Here is a 26,608-nt window from a genome sequence, read left to right as displayed (position 1 = left end):
ACACTACTGATGAATAATATACAAACGAAAAGCCTTTTGAATAATTAAAACAGTCAGTAAGGGCACACAGTATCTGCCAGATGTATTAATGCAAACAGCTGGACAAATCAAGTTTATTTCCTTAGCAACACATCGTTTTATTGTGAGGAAAAGTAAAAACTTTCATCTGAGGATCTCTTTATAAAGACTACGGTTGGTTTGTTGCTTGTACATACAACAGAGTGAAATCTGATGCAAAAAAACCCAACATTAAAGAAAAAATGTCTTACATTTAAAAGAAATTGCAGATAGCTCACTGTACAATTGTGATGGCTCAATGACACTAGAGGTCAACACAGAATCGACATTTTGGTATTTATAGTCTGTAGGTATAAATTCATTGGACACTCAAGTGAAGCACAGAGGAAACTGGTTTTGTTTTAATTTTCCTCTTTTCCCCCTCATACACTAAACTTAAGTAATTGAAGGAAACATTATTAAAAATATAGACTAAAATATTCAACCACTTTGATGAAACTGTAGAGATGACAGGAGACTGTTGAGAGATAGAAACTCCTCCAGCGAGCCTCGCTTTCTCCTCTACAACACTTTGTACCGGCCTTTGCTCGTCGGCTGGTAGGAATTTTGCTGGAAAGAAAAAAAAAAAAAAGACAATAAGCAAAATATTTCATAGATATTTGTGGAATAACAAACCTGCCATGCTTTATGTTTCCTGCTCTAAAAATCTAGTGCCAGACAAAATCTGAAACAGGCTCCTATTTAGCCTGATATCAGCAGGATATGTAGTACTGGTAATTGATTTCAAGAGGCAGAAGATACTTACTAATCTGATTAGCTCTTCCTTGATTAGCCGAGTAATCTCCGTTTTGGCTTTCTGCACAGCCATTTCATTTGCACCTAGAAAAAAAACATAACATTAATATACAGTATATAAAGTTCTATCAAACACTAGAAAACCCCCTGACACGTACTTTCAATAGCCAGGTAGATCTTGCGTTCTCCCTCCTTGGGCTCTTTGCCTGGAGGGAAATAGGTTCCTCTGATGGTGATGGCGGCTTCAGAGTATTCACCGATCCTCTGCAGAGCTTCTTTAGATGTCACCTTCCACCTGGCCGTCTGGGGAAGAAGAGAATAAGGAACACTTTATAAGAATTTTTGCTTAATTATTTATTTGCGCTAGAGTTCCCATCAACGTAGAAAACAGTAAGATGATACCAATTTCTCAGAATTCAAAAAAGCACATGTGAAAATCTTTGAATTGTTTAAGATGCTTGATTCTTCAGCACGGAAAAACACAGCAGTTTCCTAAATACTTGCTACCAAAATATGTCTTTCAACATTAAAAAGGCCCTGAAATCAAAATGTCACCATCAGTCTTTATGTTGAGCGATGCGGTCCTACAAGAACACAGTTTTCTGCCAAAGTTTGGATTATTTCTCATTTGAGATTTCTCTGTGGTGTTTTGTCTGTGCTCTTCTTACTGGTTTGAAGTGAGCAGTGCTCAGGTGGAAAAGGCGATGTCATACTTCTGAGCACCAATCATAATTAAGCAACATTTGAATCAAAGTCTGATGACAGTTGTGAGGTTTTGTGCCGTCAATTGTCACTGTCAGTTAAATGTTATCAAACCACACCCACACAGTCCTGATGAAGCTTTGAGTGCTAAACACTTAATTAACAACTCAAATAATAATTAAAGAATGTTTTTTTGAACTTTAAACTCTACAGTTTCTTATTTAGTAATGGACATTTAATGTTATACAGAAATACTAAAGATGTGAAACCAAGTTTTCAGGAGCTTAAAAAAGAAAAAGCCTGAATGTGGGAACAAATAAAGATACCTGGGACAATCAAAGATAAATGTTTGATGGAAGTCATGTGGAATTGCGCTCCACAAAAATTTTATATTTTTCAAAGAAAAATGCCTTGAGTATATATTTTCATCCCTTTTCTGTTGCTCCTGGGCACTTACAAGGGAAAGTTGAATGTGACTGAGCAAAACTACAGCTGGTGGTGCTCATCTGGCACAGGAAAAATCCAAAAACAAAGATTAAAAATAAAACAGGAATCTGTTGAATATTTAAGTGCAGCCCTGCACTGTGTGCTGCTGACCTGAGGGAAGTCGTTGATCTCCAGCTCCTCTTCGTATCTCTTGATGGTCTCGGCCTGTTCAGCCGCCTGCCGCTCCTCCTCCAGCTTCTCCACGGGGGTGTAGTTCAGCTTGGCATTGATTTTCTCCGCCAGCTGCTCTGCGATGGTCTTGGCTGACACCGAGGGTGTCATGATGGTGCCGCCCCGCAGGATGGCATTAGTGGCCTGCTGCATCACGTCCTGTACACGAAGAGAAAACCAGTTTGACTTTATTTGGTCCATGTGGGGAAAAAAATAATCTTAACACAGGTTTTAAAACTGTTTTTTTTTATATTAACAAGTACCATATGTTGTGATACTAAGGTCTTGCATCTTACTTCAGTAGTTTGAGATAATATGTACAAATACAATTTTGAAAATGAAATCTAATTTATGATTAAATGTATTAAATGTTTTTATTTTGGCTGACATGTAGGAGTGAACATGTTCTGCACAGCACATCATTCAGATTTTTGTTTTAAAAAAACACCACCCAAGTAGGTGGCTAATCATTTTGAAGTCAGAGTATAAATGTTGGTGTTAAACTGACAATGGTCAACTTCCTGACTGACACACAACTGCATTTGAAGTCATTAATCACTAAGTACAGTATGTGATCATTTACAGATGTAATATTTAGAGATAAAAAAATCCTCTGTCTTTCCTCTGGCATTCCATGTCTTGCAGTGGACACAGACACATCTGCACTAACATATTCCATCTCTGTTTGACGTACCTGAGCCTCGGCGCCCAGGTTCTTCTGAGCGTTGATCTTGAGCGCCAGCCTCTTGGCCATTTCCAGTTTCTGGATGTTTCCAGCAGACGTGGGTCCGAGGCCTGGCAGCCCTCCGGGGGCGGCTGCTGTGGCCGAACCTGCTCCTGCAGGACCGGTGGCCGCCCCAGGAGCAGACAGATCCTTCACCCTCTTCTTGGAGTTGAACATGCTCTCGATTTGCTCCTCAATCTGAGGAGGGGGAAAAGCAGGGGAGATGATTAAGATGGGTTGGAACGGTGACATGATTAATTAGTATGATTTTGTAACTGTAACTGGGAGGACATCACACTTAAGATACCAAAAAGTAAATGCATCTTTAATATGGTGCTGAGAAACAGCTGAGCGCTGCATTTTGTTCCATGAACATGCTGCCAATTTAATGAAAATTGGTCAGACAGTCAACAGTGAAATTTAGACATTACTCACGTCCAGGGCTCCATCCTCATCATCGGAGTCCTGCAGTCCAAGAGCAGCTTTCTGCAGCTTCTTTCTCTCATTGGCCAAGGCGTGTTCGGTCTCGTCAAACTTAAAGCCTTTTCCTGAGAAGCCACTGCTACTCTTAATGGTCTTACCCTCCTGCAAGGAAGAAGCAGGGGAGCAAAAAAGAGAAATAGGAAGATAAGGAAAAAATGTAGATTTAATTCCAACATAGCCCATTTTTAAAGCAGTACAAGATTTTCTTTATTCACAAGTTTCTACAATACCTAATTAGGTCTACTTGCTTATTGAGACACCACAGATTGATCTTATTTACCCTGATAAATTTTAGATAGATGTTATCATTCTTAGCAAATCTTAACACAAAGGAAGTGATGAATGAATGATGAGTGAATACAACAGGGAGCTGGTGCAGTGTAAGAGTTAAGGCTGAAACAAAACAAACTAAGAAGATGACATATAAGTCAGTTTTCCAGCATCACAATACATAAATTCTGGGTAATGACATTTGTTAAAATTTCAGAAATTCAAACAATTATCTCTCGCTGCAACAACATGCTGCTTAATGCAGCTTTAAGACTGAACATAGCTTTGATGCACACATACTCTTAGCTGTTTCAGATCCCACTTCCCCTCATCTTACCGCTTTCTGTTGGTCTTTGAAGGAGGCCCAAAGCTGCTCCAGTTCAGGTGGGACAGGAGAGCCGGACAGCTCCAAGGCTTTGATGATATCCCCAGCATAGCGAACCTGATCCTCTGTGATGAAGGTGTAGGCGTAGCCCTGGAAAAAGAAATGTAGAGACGTCTATAGATATAAAACTTCCATAGGATATTAAAGCCATTTACAGAGGGCTAATCAATGTCAATTCTATACAAAATAAGCACAGAAAACACACTCAACACATCACAAATTCAGTTTTAAGCAACTGACCTTGTTGCCTGCTCGGCCTGTGCGTCCGGCTCTGTGGACGTAGTCCTCGTAGTGGTTGGGACAGTTGTAGTTGACCACCAGGATCAGCTGCTTGACGTCCAGGCCTCTGGCTGCCACAGAGGTGGCCACCATCAGACGACATGCTCCATTCTTAAAGTCATTGATGATGCTGTCTCTGTCGTATTGGTCAATTCCTAAGGAGGACGGCAGGAAAGGAATATATGAAAGATCAAAAACTAGACATCCATGGCAGAAAGCCGTCAATAGATGCTCTTCAAAATGGGTTATTTCACTTTGATCTGTCTGCAGAGTTATGGTAAGACAAGAATCAGAGCCTCTGATAGTCAGTGTATTTATTCCCTATGCAGTGTACATACCTTTAACATCATAATATACGTTGCAAAATGTCATACTTGATTATAGTTGACCTTATATTCCTGTTAGCAGAGCAGGAAATCAGAAAGTGCTCTCCAAAACCCCGGGTTACATGTGATTTGGTCATTACAGGTAATGAGATTCCCCCATCAAAAATACACGTTAATTTTCCATTTTCCACACTTCTGCAGTTTTGTCCATGTAAGATTTTACTTTGTTTTTTAAGGTCCAAAATAACCACTCTTTCTTGTTGTTGTTTTTTGCTGCTTTTCATATTGAATGTAAGATCCTCTGTGTATCTGGTGACATTTCATTCCCCTGCAAGTTGTTTCTAAAGACAAGCACATACTTCTTATGGTAATCCAGCTAAACTCAGTAAGCTCAAAAATCAATCGTCTTAAACAGGTTATTCTTAATTCCTTACATTGAGACGAATACATTTGTTAATACATTTACGTTACCATTTCTGTAGTTTACGGTCACAAATTTGGAATTCTGAATTACTATAGGAAACTGCTCATTCAAATTGTAAAAAATATCCAAGTATCACCAAGTTGTAATCAGTGCATCCCAAATGTGACCCCTTACCTCCGTGCAGTGACATGCAGGGGTACGAGGCTTTCATCAGGTCTTTGAGCAGTCCGTCTGCATGCTCCTGCTTGTCCACAAAGATGATGACCGAGCCCTTCTCCTGGTAGTGACCCAGAATCTCCAGCAGCTTCAGGAACTTCTTGTCCTCCTCAATCACCAGCTACAGAAACAAAAGGAGAGAGGGGGACAATGAGTGATGAGTGGTCTGATTTGGACTGGGTTACTAATGAGAATTTGGGGAAGAAAAAAAAGGACAATCTAATAAAAACTAAAGCAGAATACTGGTAAGCTTGCACTGGAGTATATCTAGATGTCTGTCTAGAGAAACCAAATGTGACTTTTAAATAAATACTTTTCAATAAGACAGAGATGAAACGTAGATGATTTACCACGTGTTGCTCCACATCAGAGCAGACGACACTGCGGCCTCCCACCTGGACCTCAATGGGCTTGGCCAGGATCCTACGAGCCAGCGCCTCCATGGCTCTAGGGAAGGTAGCCGAAAACATCACCGTCTGACGGTCTGGACGCACGTTGTCCACAATACGCATCACCTGGTAGACAAACCAGACGACACCTGGAGGTTAGTGAATTTTGTCAACTCATTCTCATTTTTGAGCATATAGTTTTTTCATCTTATGTTTCTCTGCTTTACCGTGCAGCATAAAATCCAAGGTAACAGAAGAAAGTGGCACTGTTGGAATTGTTTTTTTTTCGTCCTTAAATTTGTGCTGGTTTTGATTATTGTGCCACTATACATCTAGTTGATAGCAACTGTGTGAGGTAACGGTTTTAAACCAGAAAGGTTTCTGCTTCCTTTCTGAGGCTGCCAAACATGCGAAGTTGACAATTGCAGCATTAGGCATAGAACAAGTACGAGTAACTGTGTATGCCAACGTATAAATCTGGCCCACCTGTGGCTCGAAGCCCATGTCAAACATCCTGTCTGCTTCATCCAACACCACATATGTAGCTCTGCGTAGGTTGGTGACTCGACCTACACACCAAGGGAGGGGAGCATGAGGAAAACTGTTAACTTGAAAAAGAAAAGTCAGACCTGCCTTCTTCAAAAAACATTAAACTAATCTACCAATCACAGAGAACCTTTTTCAGAGTAAGACTACTTGACATTACTTAACAAAACAAGGCATCCTAACATCAGCACATTCTTCTGAGGACTAGTTTCAAGTGGCCAGAGTTTTATTTTATTTCTATTTTTAAATGTTTTTGGTTGTCTCTGGTCTTGCGTACCATCTCATGGGCATGAGGGACCTGTAAAAGTCAGAAAACAGCCTCAAGATACAATACAAGAGATGGAGCCCCATCAAGAATTATCTGACCAAGCGCCTTTTCACCTACAAGGGAAACATATTACAGATTACCTCGCATGTGTGGAAACAACAAAAACCCCCTTCTATTATAATAACTGCTCATAAAAGATTTACATAATGCACAATAAAAAAAAGGGTCAGCAAATATAACAACAATATTTCTAAACACATTTCCAGTATTTCTTCACATTTTTATGCAAATGCTCAGTACTGTACATGGCTCTACAGTGATATTTATTCCCAGAAGCCACATGAGCACCAAATAGAAAACAATTATGGAGACATGAGATATTACGGATGTGTGATTTGTGAAAATAACTGGAAAATCTCTCTGTGCTTTGAATATCAAGATGCACATGTGTGCCTTTTATCACTTCTAGGCAGAATTTACACGAGAGTATATTTACTAAAACAACAACACTGTAGAACCCTGGTTGAGCACTTAGGCTACTTTCTTTTAATATAACAAAATTACAGATCCTGATACATCCATGTTACAATACACTTATCAAACATTTTGATCGTCTCTTGCTTGGAGTTTGAGGAACCACGGAGGCAGCACCAGGTCCACCTACCTGTACTTGCCCTGTTCTTCAGGAAACACACCACTGTCTTGTAGATATGACTGATCCCAAAAGGTGCTCAAATAATGTCAACAGTTTAGTAAGTGGTACTGACTTGGTTCATTATGCATATCATATTGTAACATTTATTCCATGCAAGGTAATTAACAAAAGGCTCACAAGACATCAAAAATGCTTATTGGCATTGACATCCTACCAGAATAAAGAAGTGAGACGGTCAAGGTGTATGAACTCACCGCTATTGGCCCCCAACATGTCAATCATTCTTCCCGGTGTGCACACGATGATCTCAGCTCCTCTCTTCAGCTCAGCAATCTGGAAGCCAACAGCAACAAATGAGAGTATTAATGCAACGCTCAGAGTTAAAATATAACAGCTGACCAAATATAGCAGTGATTATTTATTTTGCAGACCATGTTACAGTATTCCATATAATCAAATTTACTGTTACCAAGCTAGGGCTGCAACCAATTATTATTTTCATCAGATCAATCAGTTTTTCTTAATTAATGGATTAATTGTTCCATTTAAAAGGAGTACTCCACCAATTAAGCATTGCACATATTTGTCCCTCTCAGGTCACAGCCAAATAATAATTGAAGAGATTTAAAGAACTATACTCAATGAAAGGAGAAACAAGAAAATAAGAGAACAACAACTCTGAGTTTCATATTTCTGCTCTTACTTTACACAGTTAATGAAAGTGAAATGGGCAAGAGGAGAAAAAGTGTGATAAGGGACATGAAGTCCCGTTGTGTGTGATAAATCATGTAACATGCATAATGTTCGACTAAGGCCTTTTGGTTAGATCATTTTTTTAAGGATTGTCCTGCACCATGACAATGCAGTATTTACCTCTACTTTGCTTCTGTGTTAGATAGACTTTAATTGAAAAAGCACCTCATTGTAAGCCAATTAAAGCCCTTGGGGGAAATAACATGAACAGGCAACATTAGTGTGTGTGTGTGTGTTTACCTGTTCGCTGATCCCCGTGCCTCCATAAACACACACCACCCTGAGTCCCAGCTGTTTGGAGAACTTCTTACACTCCTTGGTGATCTGCAGAGCCAACTCTCTGGTCGGAGTCATGATTACAGCTGTGGGAGAGGGAAGAAAACAGGATGAGAATACAGATTATGTTTTCTATCTTTTACTATTTTGAGCACACAATATGTATAGAATTTGCCAAGAACATTAACTGAGGTAAAATTTACTTTAATGACTCTGAGGATGGCTGATAAAGAAGATACGAAATGCTGTGGAAGCATAACAGCCAGTGGGTTACCATCCCACTGTGAAGTCTTCATTTGACCTACATTTGGGCCCTGAACTAAGTCTTTGAAAAGCAGAGGAGTAGGACATCACAACTCCACTTCTAAGTTCTTACTTTCTGTCCTAAATCACTTCACAGTTATTCCTTTTTTCTATTTGAATACAGTCAATAGAAATAGGAAACATTTCTGTAAATCTTAAGAGTGATGCTTAAAGGAAGTATAAAACATTTATTAACATCTATTCCTTACAAATTGGTCCCTCGGATTCCTCCAGGGGCCTCTGGTCCATGATATGTCGGAACATGGGCAGCAGGAAGGCTATGGTTTTCCCGCTGCCGGTCTTAGCGATGCCAATGAGGTCTCGGCCCGACATGATGGCAGGTATGGCCTGGGCCTGGATGGGGGTGGGCTTCTCGTAGCCGTGCCTGGGTACATTTGGGAGAAGAAAGAAATGAACACGAATACAATGTGTCGGTTTCTGGTCAGAAAGAATCAAGTGTCATGTACATTCTGAATATGATTTTCGTCTGACCTGAGAAAGGAAAAATGCTATTAAGTTTTATATACATTTCAAAAGGGCAGACTAAATGGGATATGAGTGGTTATACTTTTTAAAGGTTATGGTTTTTGTTATGACACACACACACACACACACATTGGGCAAATACTTATTTAATAGTGTTTTAACAAAGTAACTGTATTAACCTGCAACGTCATGTCCAGCTGAATATGAACTCATTTATTTCACATTTAAAAAATGGGAGTTGCTCTCTGCACATGAACATAAATCAGTGCTCGAGCCATTTACACACAAGCTGACTGCCTAACTATCTTTTCATGAAACTGATAATCATCTTTCTTCATTTTCTATTGGCAAGATCATTGCTAAATTACTACATTGCCCTAAAAGAGTTGCCTAGTCCATCACACCAGCAGTCACCATCAGTCAGACTCACTTCTTCATAGCACCGAGGATCTTCATAGACACCCCACACTGCACCCAGGCCTTGATGGGTTTGGGACAGCCCTTCCCTTTAACGATAATGCCTTCCAGTTCCAGCCTGTACGCATTCACTTCTGTATTGATTAAAACCAGCCAAACAGACAGATGTTATATGGGTAGTAAAGGTTTACAAAGACAGATATTCTGAATACTACAGTACTACTACTGCAGAGTTACTCAAGGAATATATATGTGCTAAAACACACACACACACACACACAGTACTGTATTTGCTAGTTTAAGCCAGAGAATTTACTCAAGCATTTACCTTAAATTAAATTAAACTTTTAATACTTGACATTTTTCATTACTTGGCCTCTTTCAAGACTCAATGCTACAAACACATTTCTGTTGAGGTTCCATACCCAGTCCAAATAATAAACCAATATCAGCCTGAAACTGGCGGGCAAATTATTGTAAACCCTAACCGCAGAAGCTTGTATTTGGATGTGTACAGATAAAATTATATTTGTACAACACAGATATTAAATGTGCATCATATCAATTCAAATCATGAGTGTACAGCCGTAGGGGATATGTGGCAGTTTTTGTATTGAAAATCTCAGTGGTGGGATAAGAGCTAATCATAACTGAAAACTCAATCTCCTGTGTTCGGTTTACTGACCTTCCGGAGTCATCCTGGCGAGCTCAGGGACCTCCACATAGAAGTTTTTGCGATACGACTCGTACTGGATCTTCCCGTGGTCAACTGGCTCTAGGACTTTCCTCTGTTTGGTCTGGAAGCCCGTCAGAGCAGTCTGCAGATCAACCTCCTCCTCCTCTGATGAGTACTGTCAAACACATCGGTGACATTTTGGATAGTTAGCAGTTAGCAGTGTGGTCCATCGGGGGTAACTTGATGACATTGTTAAGCTTTTTGCCCAATGAGTCTAAAACAGGATCTGTATTTCATTCATGAAACACCAGGACTGAAATGTTGTTTGATGGGTACACAATTTAAATCTGAGAGAAGAGTAATGTTGCTTCGGGAAAAAGGAACACTTTTAGTTTATGAAAGAAAAAACATCAGTATTGAAGAAATGCAGGTGAATATATGAGCTGCTTCACAAACAAAACATGGATGAGGGTTAAAAAACAACTCACTTCCATAGCATCCTGGTCATTCTCCATCAGCTCACCCTTCTTCTTGTGAGTGTGAGGTCCTTTCTTGGTGTTAACAACTGTCACCACTTTGGTTACGGTCATTGCTCCTTTCTGTTGAAGATTAAAAAAAAAACATGAATATCATCTGGCAAAACAGAGGAAGAAAACCCGAGACAACATCAAATCCAACACTAGTAGACAAACTGCCATTGACAACTGACATTGGATAATAAAAATGCAGTTAGCAATTAGCAGTGTGGATAAATGTAGGACTTCTGTAGCCCTGCATTACAAAATAACCATAGTTTATCTACATTTATTATTATTTCATTTATAATTTTCAGCAGGTGGTTGCACTTCTGGCTTTTCAAAGACACTGTATGATCCTTTCTTTTGCATATTTTGCTGTACTTTTTAAACAAGACTATTCTGTTTAAACTATGCTCTAATTAGTTATCTTACTTGTCACTGTTGTAAAAAAAAAAAAAAAAGATTCTTTGAGTCAACAGTAACTTAGGATGACAGGAGGTGGTTGTCAAATAATGTTTCATAACCCAGACATTAAATATCAGAAGACTTGGCTCCAGGCTAAAGTAAAGCAGTATTGTCCCTTAGCACTCACCTTATCATTTCCTCTCATGGCTCCCATGTTGAACTTCTTCACCTCCTGTTTCACTTCCTCCATGTAGGCATCCAGAGGATCCACGTCGTCGTCCTCGGCCTGCTGCTCCATGAGAGTCTCCTTCTCCTCCTCCTCTATTTTCTCCTCTTTTATCTCCTTCTCTTTCAGCTCACCCTTCTCTTCCCCATCTTCATCATCGTCTCCATCCATTGTAGCTGAAACATCTTCCTCATCGTCTGAAATGAAGAGTCAAATACAGTATAAGGCTCTGCATCAAACCTGATTTTAATTAACTGATATAATTACTTATTAAGTACAAATACCTAACATTATCTGGAAAAAGTTTCACAATGCAAACAATGTTTTCACTATTTAAAATAACTGTTGAATCCATAATGAAATTCTATACTTTGTTTTTAAAGAGTAACTAAACCCCAAAACCTTTTCTCAGCTGAAAACTAATGTATATGGGTATTTAATAATGATGTTGATGGATTCAGGTCGAAATCTTGACATTTTAGCGCAAAGTATTTGAAGTCTACATATTGTGTTATAAATATGCACAGCGACTGCCCTCTGCAGGTTGAAACACGGCTATTACATTTAAATATGCTATTGGCAGATCTGGAAGCAGGTGATGTATATGGTGGCAGCTTTCGTCACAAACCACCAAAGTTTGTGACCAGGGCGCCATTTTTTCCCTGCTTGAAAACAGATCAAGCACCGCCTCAACTTGCATGTCGTTCAGCGCTACGTAACGCCACACATTATATTGCTCTGATTGGTTGTAGGTCTATCCAATTGCGCCCCATCCCAGCACTGCCCATGTTGATACTTATTTTACGTTCTAGAGGCATTTTTTTAATTTCCAGAGTTCAGCCAAAACTTACTTACTCTTTAAACAAGTAAAAGACGGTAAAACATCACATCAACTTGTGGTGGGGAATAACAATCAATGGTTCGATTGACAATTAAAATAATCCTTGGAGAGGAGGATATTTTGGGACATTTTTGGGCGTTAGGAGAATTAGGAGAAAAGAATGCTTTATCATTTAGACACCAGGATTTCTCTACAATAAAACAACACATGGGGAATTAAACTCAAGACCTTACACTCACAGGATAAACATGTCAACCCAAACATCAATTGAGTTACCGTGGCTCACTCCTGGTAGGTTTAAATGAAAGTGTTGCTGGTTATTTTTAACAGTGCTTCCTCACCATCGTCATCCTCCAGGCTCCACTTCTTGCCCTGCTTCATCTCCTCCAGTTCTTTCTTGAGCTCTCCAATGTTTTCGATGGCCTTCTTCCTCTGCTCTTCCCTCCACTTCTCCACACGCTCCTTCCTCTTCCTCATCTCCTCCTCCAGCTTGTTCTGGTCAAAGTCTTGCTGCATGGACACAGTGGAAAGATCAGAAACATTCCCCCATCTACTATGTGGTGACCTTTTAGAGGTTAGCAAGGACTGAATATATGGAACTTACATCCTCAACCTTCTCATCCTCTTTCTCCTCTTTAATCTTTTTCTTTTCAGATAAAGGATCAATGCTGTCTTTCTCCTTGCTCCTTGACCTGCAGAGAAGATAACAATGAAGAGAATAAGAAAAACAGTAGCATATTGAAATTTCAGCCTTTGACAGAAAACCTACCCATCATAAACATTTGCCAGCATGTTATCCAGGGGCTTTAGTTACCAGAGCTGTCAGTTACGTCTTGAGATGTTTGATTATTTATTTTTTATTTTTTTATTTTTTTAAAGGAAGACTCACTTTTCATCTGGTCTCCTGCTCTTGCCGGGGCTCCCAGATCGGGACCTCCGGACTCGGGTCCTGCTGCCCGACCTCCTCCTCTCTCTGCTTCTGGACCTCCTCCTTTCTCTGCTCCTGGAGCGCCTGGACAGCAAAGGCAAACATGTGACATGAAAACTCAAAAGAAGAGAGGGAGATAACACTGGTCTCTTTCACTTCTCAGGAAAATTTTACACTTGGTCCATTTCATTATCTCAAGTGATCTCAAACAACGACTGAAACCATGGATTGTGGAGCATCTCATCATGTCAAATAGAAAACCCCACCCCTCATGTACTATTGGCTGTAGGGTGTAAATACAAACAGACTTGAGTCCTCTTGCAGCTGGTTTACTTAAAAATGGTTATGTGTGGGAGTTCTCCAGATGGGAGCTTGAGGAGAGGTCAGGTTTAGCAGAGCGGGTGCTCCACTACGCTAATTTTCTACATTATAACCTGCAAACATTACAACTCGCAAACTTTTACAATTCCACAACACATAATGAGTATCAGCAACTACTTTTTGAGAAAGTCTGAGAAAATGTCGCATAGAAGAAACCCAAACTTTAGCCAAAAAGCTAGTGAAGAAGCTAACGCAAGAGCTAGCGCACTTGAGCCAGCGCTTCAGGAGGCGATCTCTGAGATTACGGCTCCAAAGTCATCGATGAAAAGCTTGGGCCACTGTTGCAGTTGTTGCAAATGTAACATGAAGAACTGGACAGTCATGAAAAGCGGATTTCCAAAGTGGAGACTAGAATCTCGGCGCTGGAAGATACTGCTGATCCTGTCAATGGCAAACTGAGAGCAGACAAGCTGAACAAGGGGAAATCTTAGAATCCAAACTTAAACTGGCTGAGAAGACTATGTTAAAAATCCATCTTCAAGGAAGCTTAAAGAAATTTCAGCACTCTGCTCCACATTAGACTCTCTTAACAAAACATGCAAAAAATGTACGAACACAGTGATAAAGCAGGCAAATATTTGGCCTATCTAACGAAGAAAAAAGGTAGATTCCCAAACTATTTCTTCAATTTCAGATTGTCATGGTTGACAATCATTTAACTCTACAACCACTATGACACATTTAGGAGCTTCTATTAAAATTTGTATAAATCAGAACTACAAGCTGACAACCCAGAGTTAATGGGCACTTTTTTCTCTTCTCTTAATCTACCCAGTCTATCAGAGGATCTACTCTTAATGCCCCTATATCTAAGGAAGAGATATTGCATGCTATTAGAGAGATGCAATCTGGTAAATTGGCTGGACCAGATGGGCTCAGAAGTGAGTTTTATAAAGAATTACAGAACCTTTTAGTTGATCCTTTGCTGAACATGTTTAATGATTCTTTTGAAAGGGGTGTTCTACCCATGTCTTTGAGGGAGGCTAATATCTCCTTAATTTTAAAGAAGGGTAAACAACCTGAGGACTATGCCTCCTACAGGCCAATCTCGTTATTAAACGTGGATCTTAAGCTATCTCTCAAAGATACTTGCTACGCGGCTGGGGGATTTACTTCCTTTGCTTATTAATGAGGATCAAACAGTTTTTTATTAAAAGGTCGTAACTATTGCAACAATATACGCAGGTTACTAAATACAGTTCAGTTTTTTCATCAGCAGTCAATAGATGGTCTGGATATTTCACTGGATGCGGAAAAGGCATTCGACCGCATCGAATGGCCGTATCTGTTACATACACTTGAATTTGAAAGCTGCTATATAACAATCCTCTTGCTACAGTGCTTACTAATGGCTAGCGTTCTCGCAACTTCTGGACTCAGAGGGGTACAAGGCAGGGTTGTCCTCTTTCACCTCTCATGTTTGCCCTGGCCACAGAACCTCTGGCTGAGGCAATTAGGACAAACCCTGACTTACATGGCCTAACCATGACGGACAAACAACATAAGATTACCCTTTATGCAGACGACGTCCTGATATTTTTGACCAGGCCACTTCTACCCTTATTGAGATCATCAGCAAGTTCAGTGTCTTTTCAGGGTATAGAATAAACTTCAATAAGTCAGAAGCAATGCCTCTGGGCAGTCTAAAACAAAAACCTCAAATTCCATCTCCCTTCCATTTTAAATGGTCTCATACAGGTTTCAAATATTTAGGAATATACATAACACCTGCTTTTGACCAAATGTACAAAACAAAATTTTACTCCCCTGTTTGAACGCATCAGATTGGATTTGGAGAGGTGGAACATCCTTCCTGTTTCCTGGTTGGGTCGTGTTACTCTGTTGAAAATGAACATCCTGCCTAGATTACTATATCCAATTTGAATGATCCCAATTCTCTTATCACATAAAATTATCAACAATTTAAATAGCTGGTTTAGTTCCTTTATATGGGCTAAGAAGAGGCCACGCCTCAACGCTTAGTGCTCACCTACGCTTTATAGCTGACTGGGTGTATAAAGAGCCCACATCTTTATGGTTTGATATGGAAGGCGCCATGTCCAAATTTCCCATAACTTATTATTTCTTAAAAAGCTTAAATCTCTGACATTTGCCTGTAACAACCCTATTACAGTAGTTACCATTAAAGCATGGCGGGCTATAATCAAAAAATAGAATATATTCAAAAACAAGATTTTTTTTCGTTACTTACAGATAAAGCATTATGTTAGAGGGACACTACATTACTGTCCAATCAAAGTTATTCGTGAGAGAATAAGAAATTCACAGAGAGACAGCTTTTCTTATTACAGGTGGGCAAATCTATAAGCTTCTTCCACAATATGCTTAGAGTATGGTAATGCAGGCACCCTGTGCTTAAAAGAAACTTGGGAAAAGGAACTTAATGTAGATATAACAGATGATCAATGGAATGATGCCTGGGAGAGTGCGAGGACCTTTAGCATCTGTAATAGAATAAAAGCTATTCAACTCAAGAATTTACACAGAGCCCACATCCCTTCCTCCCAACAGCATAAGTTTATTGATGACTTCTCTTCTCTATATCTCAAGTGCAAAATAGAGACGGCTAATCTCACCCATTGCCTGTTGTCTTTCTGGGAAATACAGAAGTTTAAGCATATTATAGAGCAGGAAATTAATACAATTTTAGCCATTAATCTAGAAAGTGATCCATTATGCATGCTACTTGGGACACCAAATGGCTTTATTGCTGATAAATATAAAGGCAATCTTTATAAAATGCTAACATTCAGTGCAAGAAAATGCATATTTCTGAATTGGATAACAGACAAAGCCCCAACTATAACACAGTGGCATAAGGTCATACTTGAATATGCTGTACTAGATAACTTGACATGTTGGCTACATTCTAAAGACAGTGTATTTCATAGAACATGGGAGTCTTTTATGTCCTATATTGGATTGGATATTTCTACCATTCTTACTACTTTTTGTTAAGTTTGTTTGTCTTACATTATGTAATAATCTCTTGTCTGTGTAGGTGTCTAGGAGCACAGTTATTGTGTTTTGCTTTTATGCTGTTTTTTTTGTATTTGGTTTTCTTTTGGGGGGCTGTCCCTGAAAGTGTTGTTTTGCTCTGTGAAATCAATAAACATATCTATTTTAAAAAATTATTATGTGTAAACAGATACAGTCTCTCTCTTTAACACTCACGCGTTGTCAACATACAGTAACGTTGAACAGTAACACCCACCTGGCTCGTTTTCTGTCTCTGGACCGGGACCTGCGGCGGTCCCGGCTCCGTGAACGCTCCCGCCTGCTTCGGTCGTCTTTCTTGGAGCGTTTGTCCGGGGAGCGACTCTTAGATCGGCTACCTGACCGTCCCCGAGACGCGGAACGTTTCCTGTAGTGTCTGAGGACCAAACAGCATAATAATCATGTTAGCTGACAGTTAGCTAACTGTTGTTTTTAAGTCATATTTCAGGGCATTATGAGATTAACTGTTGGCTAATGTGCATTAACATCAAGATGTCGCAGCTAGCATGCTAATCGAAAGTAGCCATCGAAATTAATACATCTTAAATTTAGCAGTCACAGGAGTTAGTCACGATCGATTCAACATAATAAATACACCAAATTGACCTGATAATTCTGGCATACCTCGACTCACGTCCCATTGCTATTCGACGAAGTTAAATCTAAAAAAAAAAGCCAAATTAGTTCACAGATAATGACGACCCTTGTGCGGTGGACGTTTGTTTGTGTCTTTGAACCTGCACGTAAAAAAACTGCGACAGTTAAATTCACAAACTCGCAGGGTGAACAGCGCAGTGCGCCACCCCGCGGTGGGAGGTCAGAAGGGCGGCTAAAATGTTGTACTGCAGCCTGAGTGGCACAGATGGTGCCAAATATTTTCACATATAGGAAGAGAAATAGAAACACATTAGAACCGCAGACCTCTTTTACTAGGATCTTGCAGACGTGGGCAGAACTGGAACTTACTTAAGGATTTTCCTTTAGTACTTATACAAAGTATATATATTCTTTTTATTCTTATAGTACTAATACTTTTGCTCTATAAAATATCAGAGGAATGTGTTGTACTTTTTATTTTGCTACATTTAATAGAAAATAGTGATGACTAAGACAGGTGGAGAATTAATAGGGGGGGGAAGACAACTTGGTCTATTACTCTAGTATTTTATGTTACACATTCATATATATATATATATATATATATATATATATATATATATATACACAAACGTATAAGTGCTTGCTCTTGGTGGGAATTGTTGGGTCTCTGTAAATAATATTATAAAGAGTACGGTCTAGACCTGCTCTATGGGAAAAGTGCAATGAGATAACTTCTGTTATGAATTATGAATTGGCGCTATATAAATAAAACTTGTGATTGAGTTTTGTTTTTGTTTTGTCTCTGGAACATATATTTTTTTCTCAGTGTACTTTCATATTACTTGCTTTTAATGGCTTTTGTTAACGTGTTTGTATACTGTTCTATGCTGCTTTTATCAGCTGTAAATCCCCACTATTCCCTCAATTAAAAAATATTTGACTACAGTGAAACCTCTAAACCTAACACTCCTCTCTTCCTCTAAATATGGCTGGGCAATATGGTCAAAATTAATACCATGACGTTAAAGAAGAATTAGGAATATTTTCCAAAATCGAAATTTATCTTGATATGTAAAATGTATGCAAAATTACACACTGTATATTATAATCAAATATTTCACTGGCCTGCATTTCATCAGTCAAAAACGCTTCAACGTGGGAAACGATAATACTGAATTATTGCCAAGCCCCACCTCTAAATCTTCTTCTAACTGGAATAATTTTAATAATAATAATAATAATAATATTGTGAACGTATTCTTCATTTTGCTGATGGCCTTAATGGACCCCACTTCAACTTCAGAACTAGTCAAATAAAATGTAAAAAGTAGTCACAACCTCAACTCAAGGCTTTTCTAAAGGATGGCCTACAAGCAAACTATCACAGGAAAGTAGGTTTTCAGAAATGTTTGTTAATGTCCACTGTCGTTGTTGTCGTATAACCCAATAAATAAAATAAATGAAGAAAGTGAAACTCAAAACAGAGTATGTCACACAAGTAGTATTTATTTGGTATGAATTGTCAGGTTATTCATTCCTGTGTATGTTTTTAAGCAGAGACTGTTTACATCATGTCAACACTAAATTTGTTACTGAAGTTCAAATATGTAAGAGCCATTAAAAACAGTTATTCTGTAAACCTTATCAAAAACAATCAAGTAGGTCAGACAAGTCTTAGGATAAATCACAATTCATTTACATGAAGAAAAAAAAAATCACACTAATAAATTAATTTGGATGAAATTAAAACTATGGAGAGAGGACACAACAGCACAGAAGTAGAGAGTATATATGAAGTATGTATGAACGAGGCTTGAGCAAAGCAAAACAGGACACATCACCACAATTACTCAGCACAAATAAGCGTACAAACTCCCACTGCCTCACATTAATGTGCAGTGACAGTGCTTTCCAGTAAAACCCAAAACATTCCTGTCAGTCACACTTTTCATTATGTACATATACTGTATGAAGTTTATATCGTTTTTAAGCTCATAGCCGTGCAAAATAACACACTTTACGTTTAAGGACTAAATGCTTCTTCTGCCTTCACAACTTAAATGAAGTAAGAAAACTTGTTCATAACACAGGTGGACCTTTAGATGACAGATCGCAACAGAAACTATAACTTAAAGCACTGCCTATGAGGAACTCTGTCACAACATAAAACACATATGATTCATTTCCACCAATTAAAAGGAGTAATTCTCCTAAACTGGAAAACCCCACAGCCTGCCAGTTATATTTTATGGTTAAAAGATGTCATACAGCACTTAAAACTAGAGAAACTCAGGTTTATACTTCGTGCCAACAAATTTGAGAAAATGTGGTGTCTCTTTCTGGACTACGCTGAATCTAAGCTTTTAGTCTCCTCATTTGTAAGTTGACCTATAGTCATTGTCATTATTTCTGGACACACCACATCAATGAATCTTGTCATATTGAATTCTTAAGCGTGTGGTGTGTTTTTGTTTTTAAATCCTCTGTCAATCATTTATTCATTTTTTGTCCTTTTCGCTCTTTTATTTGTAAAACACAAACGTCATTTACACTGAACTTATCTGTAAAGCCGAAAACCAGTAAACACAATGAAAATAAAGGAGAGTCCAAGTTCTTAAGACACCAGTTCAAATAATCAGGAACTGACTACTGTTGCTCCATCAATAAAAGTTTTGTTTTTTCTGTTCTATTTTTTTCAAGCTACTAAAAAATGTTAAAAACTAGATCAAAGCTCTTGATCTCAGTTTTATATATGTGTGTGTGTGTGTATGAAAAAAAATGTCAGATCTCTGAGATTAATAACAAAAAGAAATAATTCAAAGTTTTAAGCCTTCTTGAATCTTGAAACTAATCTCAGAACACACATTTTTCAAATGGTCCTAAACCTCTATTTAATTACACTTTTGTTTAAAGGAAATATTTTGTGACACAAACTGCAAAGCCTCAAGGTCGTCTACAGGTTGAGGTGCAGATGTTGCAACAAATCAGCAGAGGAGATGATAATATGTAAGAGGGAAATAGAAACCACCAGCTTCTGTCAGTCCTAATGATACTGTCTTAAGCTTTCTGCTTAATTCAGTCATTGACTGTCAATCATAACGGATCAAGAACACTAATAAACCTCTTCACTTCAAGGCTGTGGTAAATTCACTTACATTTCAGTTAATTCAAGTGTTTGTTTTTTTACAGAATGTATGAACTGCGTAAGTTTTACCGAAATATGTTGCCTTCATCCAGCTAGAGTTATGTAAAGTTTAGATGAATGAATGACATGAACTGAAAATACTGACCCCAACCCTGCCTGACGCACTGCAGGGCTGACTAATATGACAAATAGATATCCATAGTGGTGTATATTAGTTCAGCTAGGGAGATCAACTGTCTCTAAATTTCATCAGCAGTTCTAATAATTGTTTTTTTATAGCAGAGTCAGACACCTGCTGAGGAGTCTGCGTCGTATTAGCTGAGAATATAACAGCCTGCACAGCTTATGCACCATCTTTGGAGATGATTAGGATTTAGAAGGAGGTGGAAATAATTCAATACTATTCTACTATACTATCAGCTTTCAGTAAATTGTATCATGACAATATCAACATACAGTGTCATCTTTTTACAAAATGCTGTTATTTGAAGCAAGACTATGTAAATTTTAAAGAATAAATAACACATTGTTTCTCTTACAAACGAAAAGCTGACTTCATAAACAATAAAACGCAGCGTCGCTCAATTTGCAGCTACAATCTTAATTGGTCGGTTAAGACCAGTAGCTTATGGTGGCTGATGCAGTGATGTAGAAGTGTACTCCAGGACGCGGCAGTCCATCGTGACATCACTGTTGGGTGTGTTTACAGGTGCAACACACTTGAAACGTTCAACCAAAGAGGGCAGCAAAACACTGCCTATCAGTGTGGTGTTAAGTTTCTGTTTAACGCATGTGAAGAGTTTTTCTGATGTAACGCATAGTGGTGGAAGACAGTTCATTGCAGTGAACAGCAGTTTAATTATTTTGTTTGATTTAACATAAATGCTTTAATAATGTGATATGCCTCAATATCAGAATTTTGAAATTAATGATGTGATGTCGGTTTCAGAAATATCACCCAGCCCTTGAGGGACTCCAGTGTTTCCCCACTCATAAGTTAAATGGAATCTATGGCTGCCAGACTGATGATGAACTGTACTGTTGTCCACTCTCGAATATGACATTTACTATTTTCTGTGCTAGACCTGACAAATAAATATCACTTAGCACAATAAATGCCACTGTGCATTCTTCGCACAAGCAAACACAAACCGTCTTTGTTTCTCAGGTTCAGTCCAGAGCAAAATTGACTTGGAGATCTGTAACAAACACAGGACCCTCTGGTCACATGTAGCTTAGCCTTATTGGAATCCTGAAGCGCTGAATTAATGAGCACTTATCCAGCTGACGCGCGACCCTGATCATAAGGCAGCGAGGATTCGCTTCCAGACTGTCAACAACAAACCCACGTCAGCCGACGTAAATGACCATGCCTTGTTGCTATGGGAGACAGAGGGAGGGGACAACAAGAAAGGGGAGGCGGGGTTACTGAGATCCTCCCGGTCCATCAGGGAGTCTCTGAGCCAATGAGCAGCAGGATCTCATGCGAGAGGATGAAGGTGAAGAAGTAAACACAGAGGTCAGCGAAAACGTCACCCATCCTCCTGTAGGTGTCCATGGAGCGGTTGATGACCTCAGCGGGGATACCGGACAGCAATAGGGCAGCAGTCAGCACAGTGGTCTGGGCCTTCTTCTCTACCTGGAGGAACAGGAGTATAATGCAAACACACTATGATGCATGGCTGCAACTAATGTTTTCTCATTATTGATTTATCCATTTTATTTATTTTTTTTATAGTTAAGTTTTGTCAATAACATGTCAGAAAAGCAAATAAAACACATTTTTGCTTGAAAAATGACTTAATGTCATAGTTCCATGTTTCGTCTTAGCTTAGCATAAATACTGGGGACAGGGGGAAACAGCTAGTCCGGCTCTGTCGAGAAAAAAAAATAAAAAAATACAGTACCTACCAGCACCTCTAAAGCTCAGTAATTAACACATTATATCTCATTTGTTTCATACATAAAAAAAAAAAAAACGGACCCTCCTGGACTCTCTGCTGGTTGCCTGGGAACCTCACGGTGACGACAAGACACCAGGAAGTGACTGCCAGCTGCCTGGTGTATTTTTGAACATTGGACAGAGCCAGGCTAGCTGTTTCCAGTTTTCTAGTCTTTATGCTAAGCTAAGCTAATCACCTGCTGGATCTAGCTTCATATTTAGCATATAGACATGATGACATATCAGTCTTCTTATCTAATGCTCAGACAGAAAGCAAATAAGCCATTGCTTTAAACAATGAAGCTGTCAAAATTGTTGTTTGTATATTTCTCTGGTGATCGACTAACCCTTTCATCACTACTATTTGCCTTTGGGATATACATTTTATCGTGTCAATATACTTTTTAATACTTTTTAACTAATATACTTTTTAATCAATATACAAAAAGGTGCAATATGCCACTTTTCTCACATTTAAATTAAACATTTCTATAATTAAAAATATGTGCCGTGTGTCACCCTCCAGGTTACATAAACTTTCAATGATATCCACTGTGGGTGTGGCCAGCAGTGAGATGGTTGTGGCTACGAAGACTGGGCTGTCAGCCATAGCACAAGGAAGTCAGTGCAACAACAACATGTCTAGCTGGGACCCAACTTTTGTCAAAACTAATGCCAAATCTTGGCTAAGAAAAATAAAAACTAAAAAGTGCAACATTAGCCAACTGTAATTATGACAAAACCTTACTTAACCTTGATCAAAATCATGCATGTCACTGCTTTCAGCTTTCCACACTGACACCTCCAAAGTGTGTCTTCACATTGATCATTACAACATTACTTCTTGGAAATCATTGCTAAAATATAAGAATCCAAATTACACTGTTTGCATACATGTTAAATTTGAGTCTATAACAATGGGGAAGGGATAAGAAATGCAGGCAAGGTAAATTTCGTGTATGTGAAAATCTACTTGGCAATAAACCTGTTCTGATTCTAACAAAATATCTAGCGCAAACTCACCTTTGGAAAGTATTTGGACAACCCCATATAGGCCAGTTCGAGGGTCAGAAATGGAGCAAATATTGACTAGAAGGAAAAAATATGAGTTACATTATCACAATAATATCATGTTTCTGGTAGTCAGATGCACTATTATTAAATGTGGGCTGATATGTGATATTCCCACAAAATGAATGCATGCAAAAAGAAAATGTCAACAGATCTCTTATTTTCATGTAATGACTAAAAACTGTTAGCTATTTCTGTACTGTTGAGTTTGAGTAATCGCTCACTGATTATATAAGATGGGAAGTGAAAACGTGGTGCTGGTGTATGTTTGAGGAGGACACAAAGTTTACAACTAGCCTGTTGATTAGCTTACCTGGTAGGAGAGGAGAATACAGACAAACTCAGCTCATTTGCTCTAAATAGTACTAAATGCTTATTACTAGGAGTCACAGAAGCAAAATGGGCTTAAAGATGTTTTAAATGTCACTAATCAACATTTCATTTGTGAATGGTCACATGTCTTACTTGGTTGATGCTAATCACGTACTGACACTAAACCTGGTTAATGGTCTATCAGAGGCCCATGGATGACTTTAGTGTCTACATTTTCATCAGTTATGTGAACTAAGCAATGGGCCAATCTCACAGTTATCACAGCAACACTGTGTCAACAGCGAGCAGACTCACCAGATACTTGCAGACAAAAACCCTAACAAAAACGGCGAGGAGGACGCTGCCGATGAGCCTGAAGATTCTGAAGGGATCAAACTCCTCTGAGTCGGACCCTCCGTCCTGGGCCGGCTTCTCATTGGCCAGCTGACCCCGCAGTTTCATGGCATCGTCAAAACGGGACAGGTATTTCTGGAGGCCTCGACGTGGGGAGCTGCTGAGGTCGTCTGATGCCCGTTCCCCCCTCGGTCTCTGTCGGACCCCTCCGATATCGTCTTCCAGAGAGCCTCCGTGTGGCTCACTGCAGCCTGGCAGGGGCGAGCCCCTCCTCTCTGGGGTGGCGCTGTGGGAGCGGCTGCCGAGCCCCGAAGCCTCTGGCAGGAAGGGAGACGGTCTCGGGGAAGATGAGGATGACGACAACGGCTCTGTCCTGTCGAGATCGAGGTGAAAGCGGGGTTCTGTGGGACGCAGGGACGCTCCAGCTGAGGATATAAGACAACATCAGTGACTTATTTATCTAGGAAAATGATGATTGGTTCCAATCTCCAATCAATGTGACAATTGTGCTGCTTTTTTGTGTTTCATATAAAATTGAATATCTTTATGTTTTGAACTGTTGGGAAGACCAAACAAGCAATTTGAAGACTCTGAAAAATTGTGATGGCCATTTTTCACTATTTTCTGACATTTTATAGACTAAACAATTAATGATTAATCATAAAAATATTAATAGCTGCAACCCTACATTTGACAACGGGTACAGTATGTTTTCACTTCAGTTTAAAAACTACATGAAGTGTATAACGACCAGTAGCCCAGATGTTAGAGGAAGCTTCTTTGTGACTGGCCCCATGGACTCAAGAGGCTCTGCTGAGTAGTGACATAATTTTAAATGTCAAAATCCTACCTGAGTCCAACTTGACAGAAAGCAATTGCTCAAAAACATTGTGGCACATTGCCATCCTCTGTACCTGTATGACACACAGGTTAAGTGTTGTATATGTCCATAACATGTCAGAAAAGCATTGTGAGGAGTTTCTCCCTGACACACAACCATACATCCAATCAAGTTCTGTTCCTGGAAAATTATAAGTACCCGATGGGACATCAAAAAAAGTGATACACCAAAGCGGCCGATATTTATGGCTGGTTTTAGCTGGTCACAGATTGACAGGTATTGCCATATAAGTTTGTTTGATATGTAACAAGAAATTGCAGAGCGGAAATGCCAAAGTTTAGTAATTTAGTGCTTTTGAAACAGTGTCACAATTGCATAGTTTGTCCACCAGAGAGCGCTGACAAGATTATTTATTTTAAGTGTAAAATGTCCCAATCAGCACATGCCTTGGTCACATTTCCTTAAAAATTAAGTTTAGGTGGCGTCGTGGTGGCTCAGTGGTTAAGATGCATACCACAGCAACTGTTTGTTTCATTTGTTGCATGTCGTACCCCCCTCTCTCTCTCCCCACACTTCTTGAGTGAGATGCGAATAAACCACAGTCTGTACACACATTTACAGTAAGGAGAGGAGATCTAATCAGCCAAAATAAACTCACGTTCCAGTGTTAGTTTGGCTCAATTTGAGATGGTGTTATGAGCTACAGGTGTATTGTCACACTGACAAAGAGACTGAATGGACAGATTTTATCTATAGTAGCTGTCAAACATCTGGCATTGACATTTAGGCTTAGAACAAGGTCTGCAACTATCGATTATTTTCATATTGATTGATCTGCTAAAAAATAAATAAATAAGTCAGAAGAATAGTGAAATATGACCATAAAGATTTTTCAGAATCCAAGATGGCGTATCCAAATGGCTTGATCTGTCCGACCAACAGTCCAAAACCAAAAGATGTTACATTTGCTATCACAGAATACTAATAAACCCCCAAATATTCACACTGACAATATTTAAGAAGCTGGAGCTAGGAGATTTTTTGGCAATTTAGCTTTAAAAATGCCTTAAATGGTTGATCGACTATAAAAAAAATGGTTGCGATTAATTTGCTGTGGATGACTAATCTATAAATCGACTAATTGTTTCAGCTCAACAGCGCCATCTTGAGTCAGCAGAGTTACAGTGGGACCAGGTAGTTTCTGGTTTGAATCCCAGGCTGGGGGAATGTGCCACCCATATTTCTATTCATATATTTGTACTGAATATGAATACTGAAATGATGATACTGCTTGTGGACAAAGGTAATGTGCTGACTGTAGTTAAAACAGCAGCAGTAAGATGGAGCAGGTGACAGTCACGAACAGCACTGTAGTGTAAACTGCATCAGTTAGCATAGCATACCGTTGTTTTCAGACTCGTTTTTAGTGGAGCCCACGATTCTGTTCATCCTGTCCTCTGAATTCATGAGCAGTTTTCTCCTCCGGAGCTCTGCTCTTCTCTGCGCCGCCGACAGAGAGCCTGCCCTCTCCTCCTTGGCCTCTCCGGACTCCATGTTGAAATAAATTAGCGTTAACTACAAAGTATAGTCACAATACATACAAAAAAAATAGCGATTCAACAGCTTATTGTGGACAGCACAAAAGCCTCAGATCACTGAATTAAACGGTAAACATGACCGAGCGTTGTCTGAAGAGAGGACGCTCAATGATGATGTCACCGCCGAGCATGACAAGGTAGTTTAGCCGGTTGTAGAGCCCTCAACGCTGACTTGCAGGAGACAGAGCTCTTTTTTTTGACGGGGTCTGGTTATATGCTTCTGATGTACCTGAAATCTCAAGAAAATAATCAAACAAACAAAAACAAAAAAAATCTAAATCAGCAGGGGCGGGTTTAGTGATCTGGGGTCCCTAGGGTCAGGCCTGGGGCCAGCCCCAAAAAATATACAATGCCATTTGCCGCATGTAAAATGATATTCA

The 26,608-nt window shown here is 39.3% G+C and overlaps 3 protein-coding genes across 9 annotated transcripts in view; all 3 read right to left on the bottom strand.

The window, feature by feature from the left end:
* Positions 1 to 57: 57 nt before the first annotated feature.
* ddx46 (DEAD (Asp-Glu-Ala-Asp) box polypeptide 46) lies at positions 58 to 17,150 on the bottom strand. 6 transcript variants are annotated; one of them, XM_044222715.1, is made up of 25 exons: positions 16,990 to 17,150; positions 16,583 to 16,741; positions 15,945 to 15,962; positions 15,115 to 15,186; positions 12,928 to 13,050; positions 12,643 to 12,730; positions 12,380 to 12,548; positions 11,159 to 11,394; positions 10,537 to 10,647; positions 10,058 to 10,223; positions 9,386 to 9,506; positions 8,679 to 8,854; positions 8,131 to 8,252; positions 7,392 to 7,470; positions 6,155 to 6,237; positions 5,630 to 5,794; positions 5,238 to 5,400; positions 4,275 to 4,468; positions 3,987 to 4,124; positions 3,332 to 3,481; positions 2,867 to 3,094; positions 2,113 to 2,331; positions 972 to 1,116; positions 824 to 897; positions 58 to 627 (listed from the first exon to the last, which is right to left on the bottom strand). In XM_044222715.1, exons 1-25 carry the CDS (start codon positions 17,004 to 17,006, stop codon positions 580 to 582), a joined length of 3,264 nt encoding a protein of 1,087 aa, XP_044078650.1. In that variant the 5' UTR covers positions 17,007 to 17,150; the 3' UTR covers positions 58 to 579. The 6 variants fall into 6 exon arrangements, with proteins under 6 accessions (XP_044078650.1, XP_044078649.1, XP_044078652.1 ...); XM_044222714.1 differs by having other exon boundaries at positions 16,972 to 17,088; XM_044222717.1 differs by lacking the exon at positions 15,945 to 15,962.
* sec24a (SEC24 homolog A, COPII coat complex component) overlaps positions 9,635 to 26,608 on the bottom strand; it is a 41,458-nt gene continuing 24,484 nt past the window's right edge. Inside the window, exon 25 of one of the 2 annotated variants that reach the window (XR_006380683.1) lies at positions 9,635 to 9,649. The gene's annotated coding sequence lies outside the window, so the exon portion shown is untranslated. Of the gene's footprint in view, positions 9,654 to 26,608 lie in introns of both variants that reach the window. The other variant, XR_006380682.1, reaches the window with a different exon arrangement.
* camlg (calcium modulating ligand) lies at positions 18,452 to 26,391 on the bottom strand. Its single transcript, XM_044222729.1, has 4 exons — positions 26,034 to 26,391; positions 23,751 to 24,214; positions 23,076 to 23,141; positions 18,452 to 21,749 (listed from the first exon to the last, which is right to left on the bottom strand). Exons 1-4 carry the CDS (start codon positions 26,182 to 26,184, stop codon positions 21,558 to 21,560), a joined length of 873 nt encoding a protein of 290 aa, XP_044078664.1. The 5' UTR covers positions 26,185 to 26,391; the 3' UTR covers positions 18,452 to 21,557.

Source organism: Siniperca chuatsi, linkage group LG14, assembly GCF_020085105.1.
Source record: "Siniperca chuatsi isolate FFG_IHB_CAS linkage group LG14, ASM2008510v1, whole genome shotgun sequence".
Taxonomy (NCBI): Eukaryota; Metazoa; Chordata; class Actinopteri; order Centrarchiformes; family Sinipercidae; genus Siniperca; species Siniperca chuatsi.
The sequence above is the reverse complement of the archived record's forward strand: the minus strand, read 5'-3'. Positions and strand labels throughout refer to the sequence as shown.

What these genes read in the sequence shown, in the direction of transcription:
- ddx46 (XM_044222714.1), bottom strand. Translation starts at nt 17,006, where the DNA reads ATGGGACGTGAGTCGAGGTATGCCAGAATTATCAG. An exon ending in CTGCATGTCACTGCACGGAG is followed by an intron (nt 4,469 to 5,237) that starts GTAAGGGGTCAC and finishes CGTCCTCCTTAG; the next exon opens with GAATTGACCAATACGACAGA. An exon ending in GATCTACCTGGCTATTGAAA is followed by an intron (nt 898 to 971) that starts GTACGTGTCAGG and finishes TTTTTTTTCTAG; the next exon opens with GTGCAAATGAAATGGCTGTG.
- camlg (XM_044222729.1), bottom strand. Translation starts at nt 26,184, where the DNA reads ATGGAGTCCGGAGAGGCCAAGGAGGAGAGGGCAGGCTCTCTGTCGGCG. An exon ending in TTTTTGTCTGCAAGTATCTG is followed by an intron (nt 23,142 to 23,750) that starts GTGAGTCTGCTC and finishes TTTTCCTTCTAG; the next exon opens with TCAATATTTGCTCCATTTCT. An exon ending in TGTCCAAATACTTTCCAAAG is followed by an intron (nt 21,750 to 23,075) that starts GTGAGTTTGCGC and finishes CTGTTCCTCCAG; the next exon opens with GTAGAGAAGAAGGCCCAGAC.